Source organism: Drosophila innubila (assembly GCF_004354385.1).
Source record: "Drosophila innubila isolate TH190305 chromosome 2L unlocalized genomic scaffold, UK_Dinn_1.0 4_B_2L, whole genome shotgun sequence".
Classification (NCBI taxonomy): Eukaryota; Metazoa; Arthropoda; class Insecta; order Diptera; family Drosophilidae; genus Drosophila; species Drosophila innubila.
In genome coordinates this window covers 25,716,139-25,737,731 of record NW_022995372.1, presented here as the reverse complement: position 1 = coordinate 25,737,731, position 21,593 = coordinate 25,716,139, and the positions used below count along the sequence as shown (strand labels likewise).

Sequence of the window (21,593 nt, the reverse complement as noted above, 5' to 3'; positions counted from 1 at the left end):
GGGGTGCCAACACTTGGCAAATAGTATTTGATAAATATGTAAATAGATTTTTGACATAAAAACAAGTAAACACCAAACAATTAATACAATGCAAACTATATTTACAATTTTTTGTTTTTGTGTTCTAGTTTAGTTTATGTTTCTACAGTATTGTTTAGCCACGCAGATGCCGCGTCTACACTGTCCGCCGCTCGACAACCCTGTGCGCGAGGGATACTTTTCATGCGCATAGAAAAAACGCAGCTTTGTACAAAAGAAATTTGCTAAATGCAAAGAATTTATAAACGAATCTCATTTAGGCTTAGTTAGTTAAAATTGCATTTTATAATACAACAGTTTAATGCGAGCACATTAATCGGTCTCAAGCGTACGCAGTGTCAATAATAAAAAAAACTATGAAAAACTACAAAATCAAAAAGAAACAACTTCCGCAGACGTCAGCAGCAGCCGTCGCAGTCGAAGAAGGCACAGCAGCGCCCCAAGAGCAGCATCAGCAGTTTTAATAGGCAGAGCACAATAACCTACGCAAATATCAATTTTATATGCTCAAATGCAAAACAAATCTCATTGTAACAATTTGTGATTGAGCGAAGAAGACGGCGTTTCATTTGTGTTGTGTTGCGTCCGTTGTCATGCATTTTGTCACACAACAGCGTCAGCAGCAGCAACAACAACAAAAACAGAAATCATCATCCAACTCGTCGTTAACATCCACAACATCCACATCGGCTGGCACACGCTTTGTGTCACTCTGTAAATCTTCCAGCCAAGGTGCACTTCCCAAATCTTTGGCCACCGCTCACAGTCTCTTTCGGCAATCCTCACTTCAACAGCAACAACAACATCAGCAGCAACAACAAAAGCATAAACGTACAGCGAGTCTCAATCTACTACAGTCAACGCCCATGTAAGTGACCATCAAGTTGTCGCGCTCATCTTTGTCTTATCCAAACATGTTTGATCTACTTTTACTTGAACTAGTTTAACATATTTACATACATTTCTAAATATACTCGTATTTGGTGTAGGTTTACTTGCTGGCTTGCATGTTATACCGTTACTCGCTCCTAATTTGCATGTCATATATATACATAAATATGTACTTAGTATATTCACTTGTAATCGCAGGCTATGAATTATCAACTAACTGGCAAAGAGATAATCCCACAAAACTCGGTGCGCTGTGTTTTTTTTTTTTTATTTCAGTTCGAATTCCTTTTTGAATCTGTAAATTCATAGTCTTAGAGACAATTCTTCGTATACACAATTTTCCATAAATAAAAACTTTGTGGTTATTTAATCCACTTTCTTTGTTCTTATGTTTATTCTGTGACAACATATAAAAATATATTGCTCACATATGTATCTAAGAAGTTCTTTATAATAGTTTAAAGATTGTCAATACTTAATATATATTTTACCTACAACACGTTATTCAAACCGTTTAAAATTTGTAATAAAAATCCTAAAATATTAAATACTTTGAGCATCTAAAGGTTTTCTTAGAAGATCTTGTAGATTCAGTATTCAAAAAAGAAAAATTTAAATAAATTGAAGGATAAAATTTTTAGTTTAAGATAAGATTTTACTTAGGTAAGGCTCCGCCAGTTCTTTTCTGAAGACTGCGCAAAAGTTGCGATTTTGAATTTTTCCTTTGAAATTACTGAAGCGTATTAATAAAAACCTCCATTGCCGACTCTTACGCTCTGTAGCAACAACAATAATAAATTTGTCGTTGTTGTGGTTTTTGTTGTCGTTGTTGTCGTTGTTTATTTAGCCGGGTCTGTCGGGTCTCTCGCACAATTTTTCGCCCGCTTTTTCGAGTGCAAATTCAAACGTCGCGCTGAAATGACGTCTTCACATCGCGTGTGTCTCTATTCGAGAACAAAATACCAAGAATAAGCTATAAAACAACAAATAGCGAAAAAGAAAAATTAATTAAATAAATAACAACAGCTTTTGGTTGATTCTTCTCATCATATTAATGTGCATTTTTAATATCATTAATGGCATTGGTAAATGTGCTAAAAATAGAAACACCTTTATTTTCCGCTTCGTTCCGTGTCGTATTTAAGCGCGTTTCGTCATAATTTTTCAATGATGACATACTTTTAGTGCTCAGCCAAGAATGACCTACAGCAACAACAACAACAACATCGAATAGGAACAGCTGAAACAACAATAGGAAATAATAAAAGCAATAAAGCGCAGACAACAACAATGAAAACAAAATGTAATACTTTATTTATTTTTTTTTAGGTAGTTTATTATTGATTTTTCGGCAGAAAAGAAACTAGCTGGTTTAGTTGCTAGCTTGGCTTCTTTATAGAGAGAGAGAGAGACGACTGTAACTAGCCGTTAGCTTAGCTATTCCAACTATCTCCCGACAATTACTGCGTCAATCATTGAGTCAATTTACTTTTTTTTTTAAAGCTAGTTCTCTCTTTTATTATACAATATGTTAACTATAATTATTGTGTTTGTTACGCGCATGCTGCAGTTTCTTAGAGACACGCCCCAAAATTTACTCGTAACTCTGCCCGCCCCTAATAAATTCTTCCATTACAAGTTCAAGCGGTGAGTTATTCATTGAAATTTTTTAATAGAAAACTTCTTAGTTCAAGTGGTGAGTGTATCGTCTTATTTCTCATGTTCTCTTAGTTTTCTTTAATATGCATATTCTTATATGTACAATCAGTACATTTAGTTTACTACCTATTCTTTTTATCATTTTTGTACCGTTAGTGGTTATAACGAAAAATGGGAAAAGAGTTTGACCAAGTGGGGAATGAAACAATAATAATCCTAAGCTATATAGTAATCCCATATACTAGACTAGTATAAATTTATTAGCTAAGCTTTTCTTTCTTATCTTATCCTAAAAATTTCATTATGATCGGTTAATAAACATTGAAGTTATTTAGAAAACTATTTTTCACAAAGTAAAGCAAGAAAACAGAACTTGCTCTTAAAAGGTGTGTATTTTAAGACTGGCTTAACTCGATAAAAAAATGATTTGGCTGCAAACTAGTTTCGAATTTTCAATTCTGCGTTTTTTTCAGTAATAAAAGTAATCTTTTGATTTGAAAGCATGGAGTACACAAAATATAAATATACTTTTACACAAAATGGAACACGATATAATAAATATTTTCACATCATTACATGGTTGTTGCTTTTTAGTTTCTTCGGTATTTCGTAGCCGAGTCACTTTTTTCACTTGTTTTTCCCCACATTTACATGATAATTTGTTGCTTATTCAAACAATATAATTATGATGAGCTACACAGGGCCCAACTAGATTTGTTTGTTTGTTTGTTTTTCCTTATAATTATTTCAACAAATATTTCAGTAGTTTTTGAACTTGAACTGCTACAACTGATAAGGTCTTTTTATTTGCCTTTAAATTTGCATATAAATGGAAGCTGATTGGGGAAACGGAAACTTTAAGTGGAAGCTATGCAGTGGGGAAAGAGGTATTAAAATTTGTTCACTATTCCATTGTTTTAGTTGTTCTCTGACTCACTTGAGTTATCATCTATTAAATTGGCAGTCTGACATTTCGTACAGTTATCATCCAATACAGCTGCTTATCTAAATCGATTGGCAACGATGTAACAATTGTAATTATAAAGACAAAACAATAAATGAAACTTTCAAAGAAAGACGACTTTTTTGTTGTTATCATTAATAAAAGGCAGCAGTTCGTTATCCCTGGGAGATTAACAAAAAGTGATTGTGAATAACTAGTTTAACAATTCTATAGCTGGCTAGAAATTTGACATGGCCATATCTCTTTATTATTTATTAGCACCTAAGAGAACCATAAAATTTCATAATAGTTAATTCTTCTAAAAATTGTCACTTAATCTTTAACTCTATAAATAATGGACTCTCTCAAAAATGTATTGCACTTTGTCCCAAAGAAATTATTACTTTATTTATTATTACTTTATTTATTATTACTTTATTTATATCTTTTATTAACAGTGAATAAATTGATTTTTTTTTCCGAATTTTACAAACGATAAAAGCTTGTTCTTTTCTAGACTATATTTCACAGCTTCCAGTTATTCGTTAACCGTGCCACTTATTTTTCAAAATGCATAGGAACAATTTTCAAGTATAAGCCAACTGTTTCCTAATATATTCTATAACAAAATTCAATTAACTAACATGATAATTAAAACATCTTGAATGATTTTTTGAAAATTTCTATTAATCCTTATCCTCAGAAAGTTGTAAATTCGCGTTAATACAACATTTTAAGATAGTATTATATTAGAAAACCTCCTATAAATATTTTACACTGTGTGTGAGAACAATTAGAAATTTGAATGACTACATCATTATGATATAGTTAATGGGTAACGCTCTCTTGAATATGTATATCCATAAATGAATTACTTATTATAGTAATAGGGGCTCGTAAAGTGGAGCACACAAATTTGAAATGCAAAATTCCTTGGCCACGTGTTGTATCAACTAAGTAAAGTTAAGCACTTAATACAGCTGTTTACACATTTCTTCAGCATACAAAAGTAGTTGGGACATTTGGGAGGAAATATCTGAATATTATATTTCATATAAATTGAGAAGCTGACGAGCTAGAATTTAATTTAATTTTTGTATTTTTATGCAATTTTCTACAAGTTGGCAGCCTGTCGAATTACAATAAAACTAGTTTACATAATTATCTATTAGTTTTGAAAAGGTTTTTCCAAATTCTTGTACCCCTTTTTAGTTACGCCCGTAAACCGTAAATACACGTCTTACTTTCAGTTTTTTGTTTATTTTTTTTTAACGAAACACATGTTGCCAATGAAACAATACGAAACTAATAATGATGTTGTCAAATGTGCAATATATGTCTTTGGTAACATCGGAAGCTATTTGGCTAACATTAGCACTAGGTAGAGAAAGCTTAGCCAAAGGTCTTGGTCACAATTCAATTGTTCGATAAGTTGTCTGTAACAGGGAGAGTATAAACATGTATGGCTTATCGCGCTTATCTGTCTGTCAACTTACTTAGTTATTGCTTTTGTGCTAGGAAAATATAATAAGAGTTTGTGTATGTGTCGATATACACACATGTGCATATGGCCAACTGATTATCTTTGATGCGAGCAAACGATTAACAATTATACTGAGAATTCATTCTCAATAAGCTTTTCAAACGGTCTACAGCTGGTGGAGTGTGGTGCCAAAATATGGGAAAATATCAGTCAACAGAGCCCTACGTGGTTTGGTAAAGATAATAGAATCTTGAATAGATAGCAGCAATAATTGTTAGGATAGATCCGAAAACTAAAAAGCATGTACTTTTATTTTGTTTTGGTTTTTTCCTCCTTGCCATATGTTTTTTTTATTTCCATGTGCATTTTATTGTAGGACTAAAGATATTGATATAACCACAACAACAGCAGCAACAACTACAACCACAACACCACCTGTAGAAACAGCAGAAACAACAACAACAACTGATATTGCTGTGAGCAACATTGAGTCTGCTAATGTCAATGCCACAAACATGATTTGTGATGCAAAAGAAGAACAACAATCGCAGCAGCAACAACCAGTTCAGGAGCAACAACAGCCACAGCATTGTCCTGAGCCTGAACAGGATGATAAATCCACTCAAATTCCTAGCAATGGCGACAGGTATGTTGCTCTAGATTCGATCTTAGCAAGTTCTTACTCAACTCAACTCAACTCCTTTGGGCTCGGTTAAGTATAAGCCGCTTTCATTTGGTTTTACAATATTGTACAAAATTATTGCATGACTTTTTGCTGTACTTTCCATATGCTCTATAAGGAATATACATTCATAAAAATCTATATTTTCATAACTTTGATTCTGGAATCTATTCACATTTCTTAAATTCTTTTTTAGGCGTGATTCCAACAGCGAAGAGATCACAATTACAACAACAACAACAAACAGCAAACTATTGACCATACAGGAGGCCGTTGGCATCGTTGAGCACAGCAACGTTTCCATATCCACATCCTTGTCTTCGCCACAAAACACTTCCTCTGTTGCTGCATCAACGACCACTTCCGTTGTTGCCACACAGGCGTCGGCACCAGCTCTGCAACGTCGAGAATCCGTCAGTAGCAACCACAGTAATGGCAGCTACAACGTAGCAACTGCTGCCAGCAACCACAACAGCAACTCAAGCAGCCCACAAGCCACGCCCACCATTATTATAGTCCAGTCGGAGCAAAAGGCAGAGGAACAACAACAACAACAGCAGCCTGTGCAGTCGCAGAGCGTCGATTCTAACGGTTGTGGTGCCGCTCCAGCCAACAATTCCTGCACGGACAGTCCCAGCAGCCGCAAGAACTCAACAAGTTCAAAAGGCAAGCCAGCCAAGTTATCCAGCTCGAGCAGTGGACGCGATGAGGTGAGTTCGGAACCAATGGGATATGAGAAGATGCTAAGTGGCTAGATTAGTTTCCATTTATGTTTTTTCACTCAAAGCCAATTAAGTTTCAACTTAAATGTAAACATCTTCAATTTGCTTAAAAAAAAACTACTGAAACATATGATTGATGAACGGTTTTTATTGGAACCTAGATATTTTGCTTCTATTTCGGAAACTTGTTTCCTACCATTTCTATTTCATTTGTAATTAAATCAGTATCATCGCTAGACATCACTAGTTCCGTTTTGTAAGATTTTCTTTATAGGTAATTTATTATCACAGTAACTGAAATCTTCTAGGATCTATTATTAATAACGAGAACAAGTTTTGTACCAAATTTTTACAAGACTTCGCTTTCGCAATTCTGTAGTTCAGTATTGATCCTTTCCATTTAATACTGGTTCGTTTCTAATATTTTTGTAATATTATTTTTTAAGTCTTTTATAAAGGGATGAAAAATTCGTGTATGGGAGTTATTTTTGATGTTTGAATATTGTTTTTGGATTTAATAAGCCGAGTAGTGAACTTTCTTATGATCTTTTATTACTCCCTAATTTTATGACTTTATCACACCCTTCTTACTCAGGTTTTAATTGATTTATCGCTTTCTCGTACCCCCATCTGTGGGATTTGTTTTTAAAAATTATTTATTGCCACTCAATGGGTAATTACCCCATCGCTGGCTCTTTTCTTCAGTTAACTTTAATTTAAAATTAAACGTGTTAAATATTGTTTTTTACAAAATTCCCTAGTTTTCGTCTTTTGCAGCTATAGGGCATTTCAACTAATTTGAGTAAATTGCTTATTTAGTATGTTGTGCATAATTGCACTTCCGACTTATCAATATTCATCAATTCTAATTAATTAAATATTTAATATTATAAAACTAGATAATTCGTCAATTTACACTAAATTTGCGCACTTGTTGTGCAATTAATTATTGTTCCAATTAAGTTCAATCTCATGTATCTTTATGTCCTTTTTTACTATCGAGTTTTAAAAATTTTTGGTTGGTTTCGCTGTCTGTGGCACCCCTAAAAGTACTGTTTTCTATTTGTTAACAAACAAGTATTAAAATTTGTTTATATTTTTCTGCTTTCAAAGACGCTTTTCACTTGTACGCTCATTTGCTGTCGACGCTCTCTTCCTCTCTTCTTTTATCTCGCATTCTCTGGGAAAGCTCATGAGCTTTCATTATTTATGGTTTCTGCTCATTAGCACGTCACAGGTCACAACCAAATACGAAATGTGATAAAAGCGACAGATGTAAATATTAGAAAGATGCTATGCATTGCCTTTATTGAATAGAGCGACAGTTAGATGGATATCTCGTGGATTAACATATATAAAAAAAATAATGAAAAACCAGTTGGACTGTTAAACTAAGAGTATATACTCGTATGCTCCCGATTTCGTGTCAGCCAGCAAAATTTAAAGGCCGTGACGCTGATTAGAATTACCCCACAATGTTGACATACAAAAGTGGAAACTGATAAAGTCGAATGTGTTAGGCTACTTAACACCCTGTAGTAACTCTTTGGTAAAAGTTCTCAGTTATTTGTAAGTCTTGACAGAATTATAGAGTTTTAGAACTATCTTTCCTAAATAGAGCGTAGGTATAATTGATATAATAACAAGTTCCATATTTATTAAGTATGCAATTTCTTACAAAAATATAATCGGGTTTGTTTCATATTCCGAAAACGAGTGGAATTGCCGCAATTCGAGTTGATTGCTGTTCCGAATTCCGCAAATCGACAAGATTTGTCGTTTTCAAAACGTGTGCTGTTGAGCGAGCGGAAACAAAAGTAAAGGCTACATAAAGCATTAAAATAATTCCATAAAACAATAAACCTCAAACTGTGTTAATAAAGATGAACAATAAATATGTTCGATAGTAAACCGATAAGTTTGAAGAATTGTAGCTAAAAAAGACAAAAATATATTGATTATGAATAATTTTTTTTGATTAGATTTATCATACCCGCTGTTAGCCATTTCATGACTATAGGGTATCACAATATAAAAAGAAAAAAGCTCATGGCAATGTTATTGGTTGAAGCTTTACCACATTGATAAGGTGCTGATATTGTGAATTTGTCGTGTAGCCATTAGTTTTGGCTCTTATGGGGCGACGACAGAGCTGCAAATTAGAATTCATTGAACGAGGCGCGATTCAGTGGTCGAAAAGTAGTCGAACGCGCCAGATTATACAACATACACACACTTTAAATAAATAATATTGCCGATAAACCGTCAATAAACGTGTGTGTTCGTCACATTGATAAGAAAACGAACACCTGTTGAGCCTTACAACTATTCCCCCAAATTGTATGATTCAGTTTTGTTCGATTCCTCCGATGACTAATAAATTGTAACAAACGAGTTTTGTAAATATTCCAGGATGCCCAGAGTAAACTAAGTGAACCAGGAGCGATCAATGAGAGCAACTTTGTTCGTGGCGAACAACACGTTAGCAGCAGCTCCACATCGAATGAGAAACCCGCCAAGAGCACATCACGACTCTCTGAGCGGGCCAAAAAGAAGTCTTGGTATAACGTCATCTATCCCAACTATAAATCACGTGCTGAGGATTTCAAAAAACTCTTCAAAGAGGTGCCCATCGATGAGCGCCTAATTGTTGGTAAGTTTAATCAAATGATCTTATAATTTTATGTGCAAGTCAATTAAAGTCATTTTCCAAGTTGTGAAAGCTAATAATAGAATCGTCTACCAAAGGTTTTTATTGAAGTCATTGTTTGAATGGTAAAACTGTTTTATAATGCGCGAGGAATTCCATTCAGTTATTAAAGCTTTAATACATTAGTGGGATTCCTGAAACAGATTCGGACTTTATTTCGATTTGGCTTAAGCAAATCTGAATCAGTTTCATGAACGTCCCTTTTTGCACAGTGATTTGATTTCGATTTCGAGAAATAAAAAAAAAGGGTGGCAAAACACAAATTGCCAAATGAAAGTGTGAAATCTGTTTTTCTTAGACTTTTGATTAATAGTTTGGTTGTAGAACAGTATAATTAGAATAACACTTATTGTTTATAATGCTTTAGCTGCAGTATTACACATTAACAGCTTCTTTTTTATCTGCGTCTTTTTAAGCTATTTTCGTGCATTAGCTTCAGTTCTCACAGCCCTTTCTTAGCTGTCATAACCAACTGGGACATCTTTACAGTTATTAAATTATCCATTCTTGAAATGAAAGCAAACACCAAGTGTGGCCAAATAGTGTTATCGAAATGCACGGTCTCACATATTATTGAAATCAAATCAAAACGAAATCAGCCTCAGATCTGATTTTGTGAAATCTCTTAGGGCTACCACACTTTCCGTTTTATTTTTTTATTTTGCCTGGCAACCCTACACATTTTGTATGGAGCAGCTGTGAACAGCTGATCGGTGAAATCAAATCTGTAACGAAACCAAATTCGAATCTGTTTCAGGAATCCCACCACTATTGTTTTCTATCGATCGAGTAAATGTCAATTCTATGAGATACTCTTCTGCGTTGTAATCAGTTATCAGATTTCATATATCTAATTACTAGAAGCTTATCCAAATATATTCAGAGAAAAGTCCTTTTTTATTTTTCATAGCTTCGTGTCTATGGGATTCGCATAAAAATGAACGACGCAACAATGTTAAATTAGCTCTTAAGCCCTTTTTTGTAATCGATTTTCACTAACGATTTTTCTACAAAAGATCCCAAAAAAAAAAAATATCAAACAAGTTATCTTTATAACTCAGTTAGATGTCAAGTGATGGTCCCGTACCGAAATTTTCCATTCGTTCCGCCACCTTCCCTTTGATGTTCCTGTCCCATACGTTTCCAATCGGTTTCAAGCTGATAGTTATCGAAAGCAACACTAGAAATCTGATTTTACTATGAAAATGTAAATTATTTCAAAACAAAAACAACAAAAGTAAATAATAACAAAGGGTCGAATCATATAAGTAAAAAATAGTATTTAAATTGTCTCGCTAATATGTAATGTATTAAAGCGCTCAAAAAAGGAACTGCTAGCAATATCACATGGTCAGCAGAATTGAAGAATCTGTTGGTCGACAGGGACAGCGCTTAATAAGGAACGAGTGAAATACACGATTGAGTGCAGCACCAGTACCATCAATTACATGACCTGAAGCCAGAGCACAGAGAGAATCAAAAGACCCAACAATATATAATGATATCTGTTTTTGCAACTAAATGACAAAATCCGAATTATTTTGATACATTTTTTAATCATTTTTAAATAAAAAATATCAATTCGCAATGTCACACATCTTATTTGATCAGCTGATCTGTAGCTATCCAGCATTATGTATATATTTGAATTGGCAACCATGAATAACAAGTTGTCGTGGCTTTTTTTCTGGTCAAATCTGACAATGTCGCCGATTGCGTCGAATGCCACCAATAATTATTTATTTAATTCACGATTTTTCTATTGTGCAGCAATAATAGTGGACAATTTCTGCTCAAAATTCATATTTTGTAAAATTGAAAATTTGTGTACAATTTCTCATATTCAGACGTCAAGTCTAAAATTGATGGTAGATGTTTCCAGTGCGAATTACAGTTTCACAACTACTATCATTCCAATGCGTAATAAAATTAAATAAGCTAAAATTATTAATTATATGACAGAAGGAGTTATTATAGCAATAATGCAATCTGATCTCCAAGTGTTTTTAAAACTTTAATTAATTATTTCCTTTATTCGGCTAGATTTAAAAGTGTTTTTCAATTCTAGAGCTTGAACAATACCCTTAGAATACCTTAATTGATGTTTCTATGTCATTTCCAGACTATTCGTGTGCGCTGCAAAGGGATATCTTAGTGCAGGGTCGATTATACGTGTCGCAGAATTACGTTTGCTTCCACGCGAACATATTTTCCTGGGAAACGTATGTGAGCATTAAATGGAAGGATGTGACGGCAATAACGAAGGAGAAAACCGCTTTGGTAATACCGAATGCCATCTCAATATCGACAGCCAAGGAGAAGTTCTTCTTTGCGACATTCTCATCGCGTGACAAGTCATTTTTGATGCTCTTTCGCGTCTGGCAAAATACGTTGATGAATAAACAGTTCTCGCCTCAAGAGATTTGGGGTTATGTGCACAATTGTTACGGCGAGGAGCTTGGATTGACCACAGATGATGAGGATTATATAGATCCAACGCTGGATGCAGATACCGAAACGGATGTTGACTTTCAAACTGCCATTGACGATCTCGGTGGCGAACAGAGTAATTCAAATCCAAGTATCAACAATTCGTCGCAGCAGCCACAGCAGAGTGGCAACAGCAGCGCGAGCAGCGGCGGTGGCAACACTGCAACCCGTAAATCAAAAACGAAATATTTCTTCAACTCTAGCAAATCTTCAAACTTAAACTCATCGGCGAACGCCTCGGCCAGCGGATCAGATAATAAAACCAGCGACAGCACACGGAAATCCAATAAGAAAATGAAGGCCAATGCCAAAGAGCTAACGCTCAGCTCGGTAAAAGCCGCGGAGCAATCGGTCGCAGTTACACTCAACGTGCCCGCCAGCAGCAGCAACAGTGGCACCACCACCTGCGGTCCCACAACAGCCACAACAGCCACAACAACCACTACAACAACCACAGCCAGTGGTGGCGGTGGTGGTGGTACCTCCGATAAAAAGGTCGAAAAAACCATCGTCAGCAATGCAAAAAATGCAACAGCAACTGCCTCGGAGTCCAGTCATGGCTCAGATACCAAACGGAAAGTTACCAAAAATCAGCGACAACGCGATGTGGAACTTGCGAGCAAAAATGATGATGCTGGACCCACAGATGTCTCGGACTCTTCCGATTCCGAAGAGAACAATGTGCCGTAAGTAATAAACAATAAAAAATTGATCTTGTAACGAGAGTAATTTGAATTGAAAATTCAAAACACTTTCAAGGTCGCGATGTATACTTTTCAAAAATTATATACGATTTCAAATCATAAATCTGGCTTACATACATATCGGACATTTTGTGTATTCTATATATTAGATTTCGAAAATAAGAGCTATAATTCTAGGCAAAATCAAAGCTGTAAAGAGAGTCGCAGACATACTTTTTTTATACCCGTTACTTAAAAAATAAGTAAAAGAGTATATTGTGTTCGTTGGAATGCATGTAACAGGGAGAAGGACACCATAAAGTATATATATTCTTGATCAGCATCAACAGCCGAGTCGATATAGCCATGTGTGTATGTCCGTCTGTGTGAGCGCCTAGAGATAAAGATACCACAGACCCACTCACAGACTCCAAAGGCGTTGGAGCAGGTCAAGTTTGTTCTAATTTTTTGACACGCCCCTTCCGCGCCCGTAAAACGCAAAAATCCGGTCGTCCGTCTGTATAAACACAAGGATCTCAGAGACTATAAGACATTTTTGGCTCACAGATTTCTATATACCCCACGGAGATCAAGTTTGTTTCAAATTTAATCCACGGCCCCCTCCGCCTCCACAAACGATAAACCTCCACACCGACAGTTCTTAAGATAATACGTTTTTTTTTGTGGTAATTAACGTTATCTATTAGTATTACTTACAATCCCACTGAATCGCATCAAGATCGGACAAGTAGAACGGTAGTTATGGCGATATACTGTTTTTAAAGATATACAAGTAGTTTCTTTGAAGTACTTATATATATATTGAAATAAGTAACGGGTATTCTATGGTCGGGATCTCGACTATAGCCTTTCCGACTAGCTTTAATAATAAATTTGTAGCTTAATTTTTTTTTTGCAAAAAGATTAATTGCTTAATTATTTAATTCGAAAAGTATATTTCACTTATTACTAAATTTCATAGTGATGAGGAATTACAACACATTTATTAACCTGGCTTAGAAGTTACCTATGATTTCTAAGTAAATATTTAAATAATTTATTTTTTATACTATTTTAGATCAACCATTAAATATATTGTTCAAATATTAATAAACACCAAAATTCATTGAGAAAACTGCTTAATGCGTTCTTAATAGAGTAAATTATTGTAAAATTAAATGTAAAAGTTAAATTGTTTTAAAAATACATTATATTACTTTTATTTCTTGCAGTTTTGTGCCCAGCACGGAGTGCACATCGACACACGAGGGTCGCCAGATAGTGCATACAATTTTGCCCATTCGTGTAGATACGCTGTTTAATTTTTTATTCTCGAAATCGAAATTTTTGACGGACTTTCATGATATGCGCAAATCCACGGATTTAATCATGGGCGAGTGGCAGAAAAACGAGGAGGGGCAGAATGTGCGCTTGGTAAATGTCACCGTGCAATTGGCCGCCTCCGTTGGCCCAAAGACCTCAAAGGTAAGTTTACTACAATTCATAAGTGTAGCCATTTTTAATTGTTGATTGAATTGTTCTCCAAGGTCACCGAATACCAAACGATGCGTGAATGCAGCAAACCGGGTGAACTATATTCGATAGACGTGAATAGTGTAAATGCGGGCATTCCCTATGCGGATAGCTTCAGTGTTCTCATTCATTTTTGTATGGCGCGGTGAGTGCTGATCACGAACTATTTGTTTTTTTTTATAATTTATTTTAATAAAGATAAACTTACAGATTTAAGTTTTGGATAATTTTATTTTTTTTTTTTTTATTTTTTATTTATTTATTTTATTTATTTATGCACGACTAAAAGCAGTCGGCAAAGAAAAAATTACAAGTGCAAAAATTAAGTTAAAGATTAAAAATACAAATACAATTAAAAATAAATTATGAAATGTAAAGAAAAAAAAATTAAAATTAGATTTAGATCTGGGGTAAGCAAAAATTATAAATGATCCAACATTTGTTGCTAGGATTGGGGAAAACCCAGAAAAACCCAATCAGATCAATTAAGATTAGTATTGTTAATAGCAATAGTATGAGTGTTAGACTAGTATAAAGTAACATAACAAGTTATTAGTATTAGTAAGGTCAGGGATTAAACGATAGGTATTGGAAAATTGCGGATTTTAGGGATTTTAAAAAGAATTTTATCTTATCGCTCTTTTTATTATTTTTAGCACTGTCGATGATCATACAATGTTGTCGATCCATGCCCAAATCAAGTACAAGAAGTCCATATGGGGCGTTGTCAAGGGTTTCATAGAGAAGAATACGTGGGCGGGTCTGGAGGATTTCTTTTGTGCTCAGCTGCATGCGCTTCAGAGCGAGACGTGCATACCGCCGGCAAAGGGAAAGGGACGACGTCCGAGACGTGGTAAGCATTTAGCAAATAATTTAAGCCACAACAGTAACAGCAACAACAACAGTAAGAGCAACAACAAAATGAGCAATGCAACAATCACAACAAAAACAGTGCAAATCAATACAAATACGATTACGAATACAAATACAAATACAAACACACTGTCAATGCCAAATGCCATTGCTATTGCTTCTTCTTACCACACAAAATGCACGCCACATCCACGACAACAAATAGAACAACTACAACTAGAACAATTACCATGCAATATGTAAACAACAACAAAAGCTACAAAACCACACACACAGGCCTAAATCAACTACAATTGGTTAAATCAGCAACAACAACCACCACAACAACAACAACGTTAACAGCGACAACAACTACAACAACAACAACAACAACAACAGCAAGCAGCACGGACAATGACAACAAAAGACGATCGACTTGTCATCATTCACATCACCATCATCATCATCATCCTTCACAGCACCAACATTACGCTCATCAAGAACCTCGTCATCATCGACATCAACATCACCAACGGCATCATCATCATCATCATAGCGAGCAGCAAATTCAGCAGCATCCACAGCAGCAACATATGAATTTTTATCCGCAGCATCGTAAGGCCAAATTGCACAAATGTCAAGGTATATAGCGTTATGTCTCATACGCTTATCAATCCATATTTGCCATGCAATTGTCACTTAGCCTACTGAAAATTAAGCTATGTACACACTTGCAGATACTCTTTAATTTTTAAGTTATTGTGCTAAATATTTTTGTTTGCAATACGATGTGAGAGCTAGCTTTGAAAATTTAGAAAGACTTTGTAAACTATTATGAATCTGTCATAATTATTAATACCAATATTATTATAAATATGTGAAACCATATGCAATTAATTTGTATATAATGCATGGTACTACTGTGTTCTGATAATCGTTAAGAATTCGCATAGTTTTGGGCTGAAATTAGAGTCTTTAATTTCTTTATTTAGTTGATTTACATATAAAATACAAAATTCAATTAAAGAAAAAGTTATTAATTTATTTATGTTGTAAATTATTATTTAATTATTAAGTACTTCGAGTAAAACTTGAAAAAAAATTATTTCTTTATGAATAGTTTAAAATGCATAACACGGTTTATATACCTATAAAATTTTTGTTTTGTTTAAATATTTAGAAAATTTAAATTAATGTAAAGTAAAAGTCCTTAAAGTATTTTAATAATTCTGAAGGATAATATTTACATCAGTCAAAAAATTATAACAAATTAGGTTAGCACGTTTGTATAATAGCCAAAATTATTTTCAATTAAGGATTATGTTATATATCTCAAATATATATATACACGTATATATATAAAATTATTGAAGTGTAATTCATAAGAACTTTTAGCTTAGAAACTTAAGTAGCTTGTGGCAATCGCTGGCTCATCATTAATATGCTTATTGTTTATTGTTTTGTTGGGATTTTTGAAACATTTGCATGTGTAAGAAAACTTGTATTTGATTTTTGCATTTAACTATTGTGTTTTTGTTGCCATAGTTGCATTTCATATTAACTTGATTTATTTTTTGGTAATGATTTTCGCTATTATCATCGTTATTTGCTGCGCCCCCGTGCATTTTTTGCAGGTATCGCCACACAAATACGTCCCTCGGAGGAAGGAAGCTGCGGTACGGCACAAACTGGCAAAATCGAAACACTGGAAAAATGGGATACGAAATTAAAGTCCTCAGGCGTCATTGGTGGCGCTGGAGCTGCTGCTGGCCTGGCACATGGGGCAGTTGGTGGTGTCAACGGTGCGGGCAGTCGTCAACAACAGCAGCAAGAGTTGGCAGCTCAGCAGCAACAACAGTTGCTGGCTGGGGGTCAGCAAATGGGTCAAATGCAGGACAAATTTCGATACAAGGGTCTATCATTGTTTGTTATACTGTTGATGTGCTTACTGCTGGCATTAAATGTGATATTATTACTTAAGCTCTGGAAGCTGGAAGAACACATTGATGTGGATCTCAGCCGGCGTGCACGCATGCCCAGTTTGGCAGCCCTCAAGTGAGTGTATTCGATATTGGTATACTCGAATGTATGCGATAATAATTTTTATATTTTTATTTATTTTGGCTCCTCTCAATTCAGGGAACTACCGAATACGAATCAAGATTGGTTGGAGCTGTTGCGACAGCAGGAGCTCTCGCATGAATCGGAGCTACGCAAATGGCATCAGGTGCTCCAAACAGCCATCGAGCTGCTGAAAAAGGTGAGCATCGTTTGCGAAAAAATCTATAACGATGGTCAGCTACGTCAGAGTATCGAGTCGATGCATACGGAATTCTAATCATCATAATAAAGAATAACAAGCAAAGCAAAAATTAAATGTAATTCACATTCAAAACAGACACGAATAGATAAAAAAAAACTAACTGAAAAACCAAAGAAAGTGTTGCATGTTTCTTAGCATTCAGTTTTACACACTGTAAGAAGAATCTGAAACAACAAATTGATTTTAGTTTTTTGAATTTCTTATTCTTAAATACTTAAATTTAATTAATTTTTATTTTTATCATTTATCTAACTTTGCTTTTCGCTTTTATTTCAGACTGAAAAGACTTTGGCTGAAGTCATGATACCCTAGCAGCCCTTTCAGCACACCCCTTCCCTCCAACAAACAAACACACTCTCAAATATTCCCGAAAAGGCCTACTTAGTATGTCAGATTAGTTCCTTTCGGCTTTGGCTATAAAAAAATTGTTAAAAACAAAGCCACCAAAAATACTGAAATTGAATTTCAAAACTTATAGTAGAACTAAAGAACATTAAAATATTGTCACAAAAAGAAACAGAAACAGAGCGAGAGAATTATTTGTTTTATTGCTTAAGTAGTTTTGATTTTAGTTTGTCTAATTTATCAATTTATGTATTACACTACAATGAATTTAATTTTTTGATATCTATTTTAGTAGAGCTCATATAATTTTTGAGTCGCTGCATTTATGTTTACCTGTTTTGAGTTAACGCTTGACCCAAAACTTTCAAAGTATTTCAAGCAAACACACACAGACATACCAGAAACAACAACATAAACGTTAAACAAAAAGTGCGTCTTGAATTTTTGTTTTCAAAAATTCATTTAAATTTAATAAGAAATATTCCATGTCTGATGAGCGCAAACTTGCTAAATCTTAATCTCGATTTTTGTAAATTTGATATAAATTATACCCAAAAAGAAAAAAGAAAATAAAAATGATTAAATGAAAATCAAGTACACAAAGATAAGACCGATAATATTTATGTACAATATTTTTGTAAATCTTACCAATCCACTTCAAACAACAAATGTGAGCAATGTTTTTATGACGATATTTTGTTGGTTTTTGTAACACCTAACTCTTTTGGCGCCCGTTTACAGTCTAAACAGAAACTTCAAACTATTAAATAAAAATGCTAAGAAAAATTTATAATACCAATTTCATACTATATGGATATATTATATATACTGCATAATAGATCAAAGTATTGTTAGTTTGTAGTTGTTGCATATTAATGTAAATCATTTCGCAACAGTATGGCTAAGAATTTCAATTCAAACGTTGGTAAAACACAAAAAAAACTGAATAAAAGAAAACACATCCACATTAGACGTAAAATTGAGAAGCATTAAATTGTTTAATCCGTTGCGAATTGGCCTCAAAATCAATTTGTCACAATTTATATGTAGTGCAACAATATTGTTAAGCTGCTGTAATAAAAAGATTCTAATTTATTATAAAAAGAAAAATATAAATAAAAAAAGTGATTATGTAATTACAAAAGGCAGAAATCTTTTTTCTCTATCTACTAGATAGATTCCATTGGTTTGAGCAACATCCAACTAGAATCCAATTTCAAGAAGTGGTCAAAATGCAATGAAGTTGTGCAACCTTTATAGTAAACTGTATTACATATTTGCTTAGGTATTTTTTTGTTTTATAAGATTGCATATACAAGTATTTCTGAACAAGGAAAAACTAGAAATTTATGAGCGCCGTCCACATGTAACCAATAGGTTCCACGTTCCAATGAATTCTATTGGTTGACATGCGGGCGCTCTAAGAATAACTGAAAAACGTTTTCAAAACCACCAGAAGATTTTCGTTAATACGGTACCATCCTAAAAAGAATTCAGAGACGATAACGAACGACATTTTCATCTGAAGGTGTCTTTCTATCTTCTATCTTCAACGCGATTGATATCTTGGACTTGTTGGTCTGAAGACGTCGCTTGGGTCGCATAATGTCGGTATTATTAGTGTCAGTCAAAGGGCCTTTGAATTGCTGACAGCCTTGGACTTAATGGGTTTCTCCCGCTTGAGTTTTGGGGTGCCCATGGTATTCGTATTACGTGGCGATAGGGCAAGACGCCGGCGAGAATTACTGGATGCGCTGGCCGGAAGCGGTTTCAAATTCTTCGGCTTGAATTTCATTTTCTTGATTGATATAATGGGACCATCACTGTCATCCTCGGCTGGAGATGTGCCCTGACCTGAAGATTCATTGTTTACGGGCTTCACTTGAGGCTTCTTGGTGGACGCGGACATCCGCTCGATCAGCTGATTGAGAACCTCCTTTTTGGTCAGCGATGGCATAAGGATTCCAGTACGCTTTTTAGTTAGATGTGTGGCAGTTATCACATTGCTGGACGTTTTTGTAGCTTGCTTGTCCTTCAAATCGACGCAAATCTTGGTACGACTTGTCTTCAATTTGGTTTTCTTCGCCTCTGCAAGGCTATTAGCTGAAGTCCTTGTGGGATTATTTTGACGTCTAGCGGATCCTGAAAACAGTTCCTTGTGCTGCAACTGCTCATCCTTCTTCTGCTGCCTGTGACGCTTCATCAACAAGTCATATATCGATATAATGGGTGCATCCATTGCTTACCGCCGACTTTCTCTGTATGTAAATCTATTCAAATCTAACTTATATATACCCAAAAATTTTATTGCGATTCAAAATCTCAGACGATGCTGCTGTTTGATTTAAGTAAATAAGTGTAAGAATACGTTTTCTCTTAAAATTAATTTGAATCTAACAAATGAAGCATATGCCAAAGGTGTATAGTTAAGTTTAAGTTCCATTTTTTCAAACCACATTTTCTGAGCCATAAAAAAGCAATCAATAGCAACTAGTAGAAAGCAATTTTGCAGCGTTTGAATGAAGAAATCTCGGAAAAACGGCCCCATTTGCAAAAGAAGAAAGTGCTGTCAATGCACCGTGTCATAAATCCATGAAACTAAAAAAAAAATAAAATGTGCTGAGCTTCGATTTGCTTCCGCATTTCCTTTTCCTATTCCCCTGATCTGGCCTCCAGCGACTTTTTCCTGTTCTCAGATCTCAAGGGTGGCAACCGTCCCGGGCGCTAAGATACTAGGGGCGCCGATATTTCAAAAAGAGTTTAAACTTAGAAAAATTTGAGGGGTTGAGCCTGAAATTAAATAAATCAGACAACGAAAAGTGCGAAAACAATTTTAATATGTGGCTGCAGATGATAGCAAAAACATACCAGAAACTGCTACATTTCGAATTCCATTTTTAGAATCAATCGACTCCATCATTTAGCAACTGAAATTGAGATTTAATGCACTTTTTAGTGTTTCTGATGATTTGAATTTTTAAACAGGACTTTAACACTAAATCCAAATTGGACAGTTAACTTGAAAAGCATACAATGAATTTGCAACAATTTTTTAACGATTCACATCACATCCTTCACATCACATCAGTATCAGCACATCGTTTATTTAGCAAACTTCACATAAATTTGAACCACTTACGATAATCAATTGGACAATATAACTTAGCAGTCTCCGTTTGCTATCAATCGAATATCTCCAAATATGGGTAAAGTAATTTATGATTTTGCTTTCAAAGCTAACAATTAATACCTCAATTTGGGGGACCTTTAATCAATTTTACAATTTTAGAAATAACAAACCATTATAAAATTAAAGTTTAAAATTTTTAATTTTATCATGTATTTTTAAAGTATGTATTCTAGATGTTATTGTTAAGTTCAGACAATATGCGGATAAAATGGCAACGACTCAGCATTTTAAAAGTCAAAGTAGTCTAAAATATTTGATTTAACTAAGAAAAACAGGGGCTGACGTGGGCCTGGCCAAATTTTAAAATTAACTTCCGATAGGTCAACATCCCAAGAGTATTGTCACCCAATTTGGTTCCTCTAACTTGAATTGTCTCGGAGATAAAAGTGTTCAAAATGGTGTACCATAATCTGTCACGAATCTAATTATCATGTTATAAGTTTTTATTGTAGTAACATTTAATTAATTTTAGTAAACATTTTTGACCTTATAGTTGTCAATTTTATATGTTTTTAAAGGAATTATCTTTGTTTTGCTTATTTGCTTAAAAAATGTGTTGCTAAAAAGAAATTGTAGGGGGTGGAGGGGGCGCTGTCAAAATCTTTCCCCCGGGAGCAACTTTTTGTCGCAACGACGCTGGTTACGATGTCTCATTAAGACATACAAGACTTGATTTTCGCCCGATCGGTCCTAGGACAGCTATATGATATAGTGGTCCGATTTTAACCAACTTCGGTAAGGATGTATAAGACTACTTTAATGCATATTCTATAAGTTTGGTTATGATATCTCATAAAACAAAAAAGTTTTTCATACTAAGACTTGATTTTCGAACGATTGTTCTTATGGGCGCTATATGATAAAGTGGTCCGACCGCAAAAAGAAACAAGCTTGATCTGTCTACAATATAGAGGAGTCTATATACCAAGTTTGATGTCACTAGCTTTTAAACCAGAGACTGAAAATAATGATTATTGTTCAAAATAGCAACATAAAAAATCAACCATAAGGAGAAGTTCAATTTTTGTTTTGAATGTACCAAAATTTT

The 21,593-nt window shown here is 34.5% G+C and overlaps 2 protein-coding genes across 6 annotated transcripts; one reads left to right on the top strand and one right to left on the bottom strand.

The window, feature by feature from the left end:
• Positions 1 to 121: 121 nt before the first annotated feature.
• On the top strand, positions 122 to 18,426 carry LOC117782112 (protein Aster-B). Of its 5 annotated transcripts, XM_034619078.1 has the most exons (11): positions 124 to 907; positions 5,392 to 5,661; positions 5,894 to 6,407; positions 8,832 to 9,072; positions 11,252 to 12,305; positions 13,535 to 13,787; positions 13,850 to 13,980; positions 14,492 to 14,688; positions 16,322 to 16,742; positions 16,827 to 16,947; positions 17,287 to 18,426. In XM_034619078.1, the coding sequence occupies exons 1-11, from the start codon at positions 633 to 635 to the stop codon at positions 17,320 to 17,322; spliced, it is 3,513 nt and encodes a 1,170-aa protein (XP_034474969.1). In that variant the 5' UTR covers positions 124 to 632; the 3' UTR covers positions 17,323 to 18,426. The 5 variants fall into 5 exon arrangements, with proteins under 5 accessions (XP_034474968.1, XP_034474972.1, XP_034474969.1 ...); XM_034619077.1 differs by lacking the exon at positions 17,287 to 18,426 and having other exon boundaries at positions 122 to 907; positions 16,827 to 17,123; XM_034619082.1 differs by lacking the exons at positions 124 to 907; positions 17,287 to 18,426 and adding an exon at positions 1,727 to 2,233 and having other exon boundaries at positions 16,827 to 17,059.
• Positions 18,427 to 18,601: 175 nt separating this feature from the next.
• LOC117782115 lies at positions 18,602 to 19,734 on the bottom strand. Its single transcript, XM_034619086.1, has one exon. It carries the CDS (start codon positions 19,592 to 19,594, stop codon positions 18,983 to 18,985), a length of 612 nt encoding a protein of 203 aa, XP_034474977.1. The 5' UTR covers positions 19,595 to 19,734; the 3' UTR covers positions 18,602 to 18,982.
• Between the last annotated feature and the right edge of the window lie 1,859 nt (positions 19,735 to 21,593).

Bases quoted from the DNA above. Each gene is read 5' to 3' on its own strand.
- LOC117782115 (XM_034619086.1), bottom strand. From the start codon at position 19,594: ATGGATGCACCCATTATATCGATATATGACTTGTTGATGAAGCGTCAC.
- LOC117782112 (XM_034619077.1), top strand. From the start codon at position 633: ATGCATTTTGTCACACAACAGCGTCAGCAGCAGCAACAACAACAAAAA. The intron at 14,689-16,321 runs GTAAGCATTTAG...CATTTTTTGCAG, and splicing joins GGGACGACGTCCGAGACGTG to GTATCGCCACACAAATACGT. The intron at 16,743-16,826 runs GTGAGTGTATTC...CTCTCAATTCAG, and splicing joins CCCAGTTTGGCAGCCCTCAA to GGAACTACCGAATACGAATC.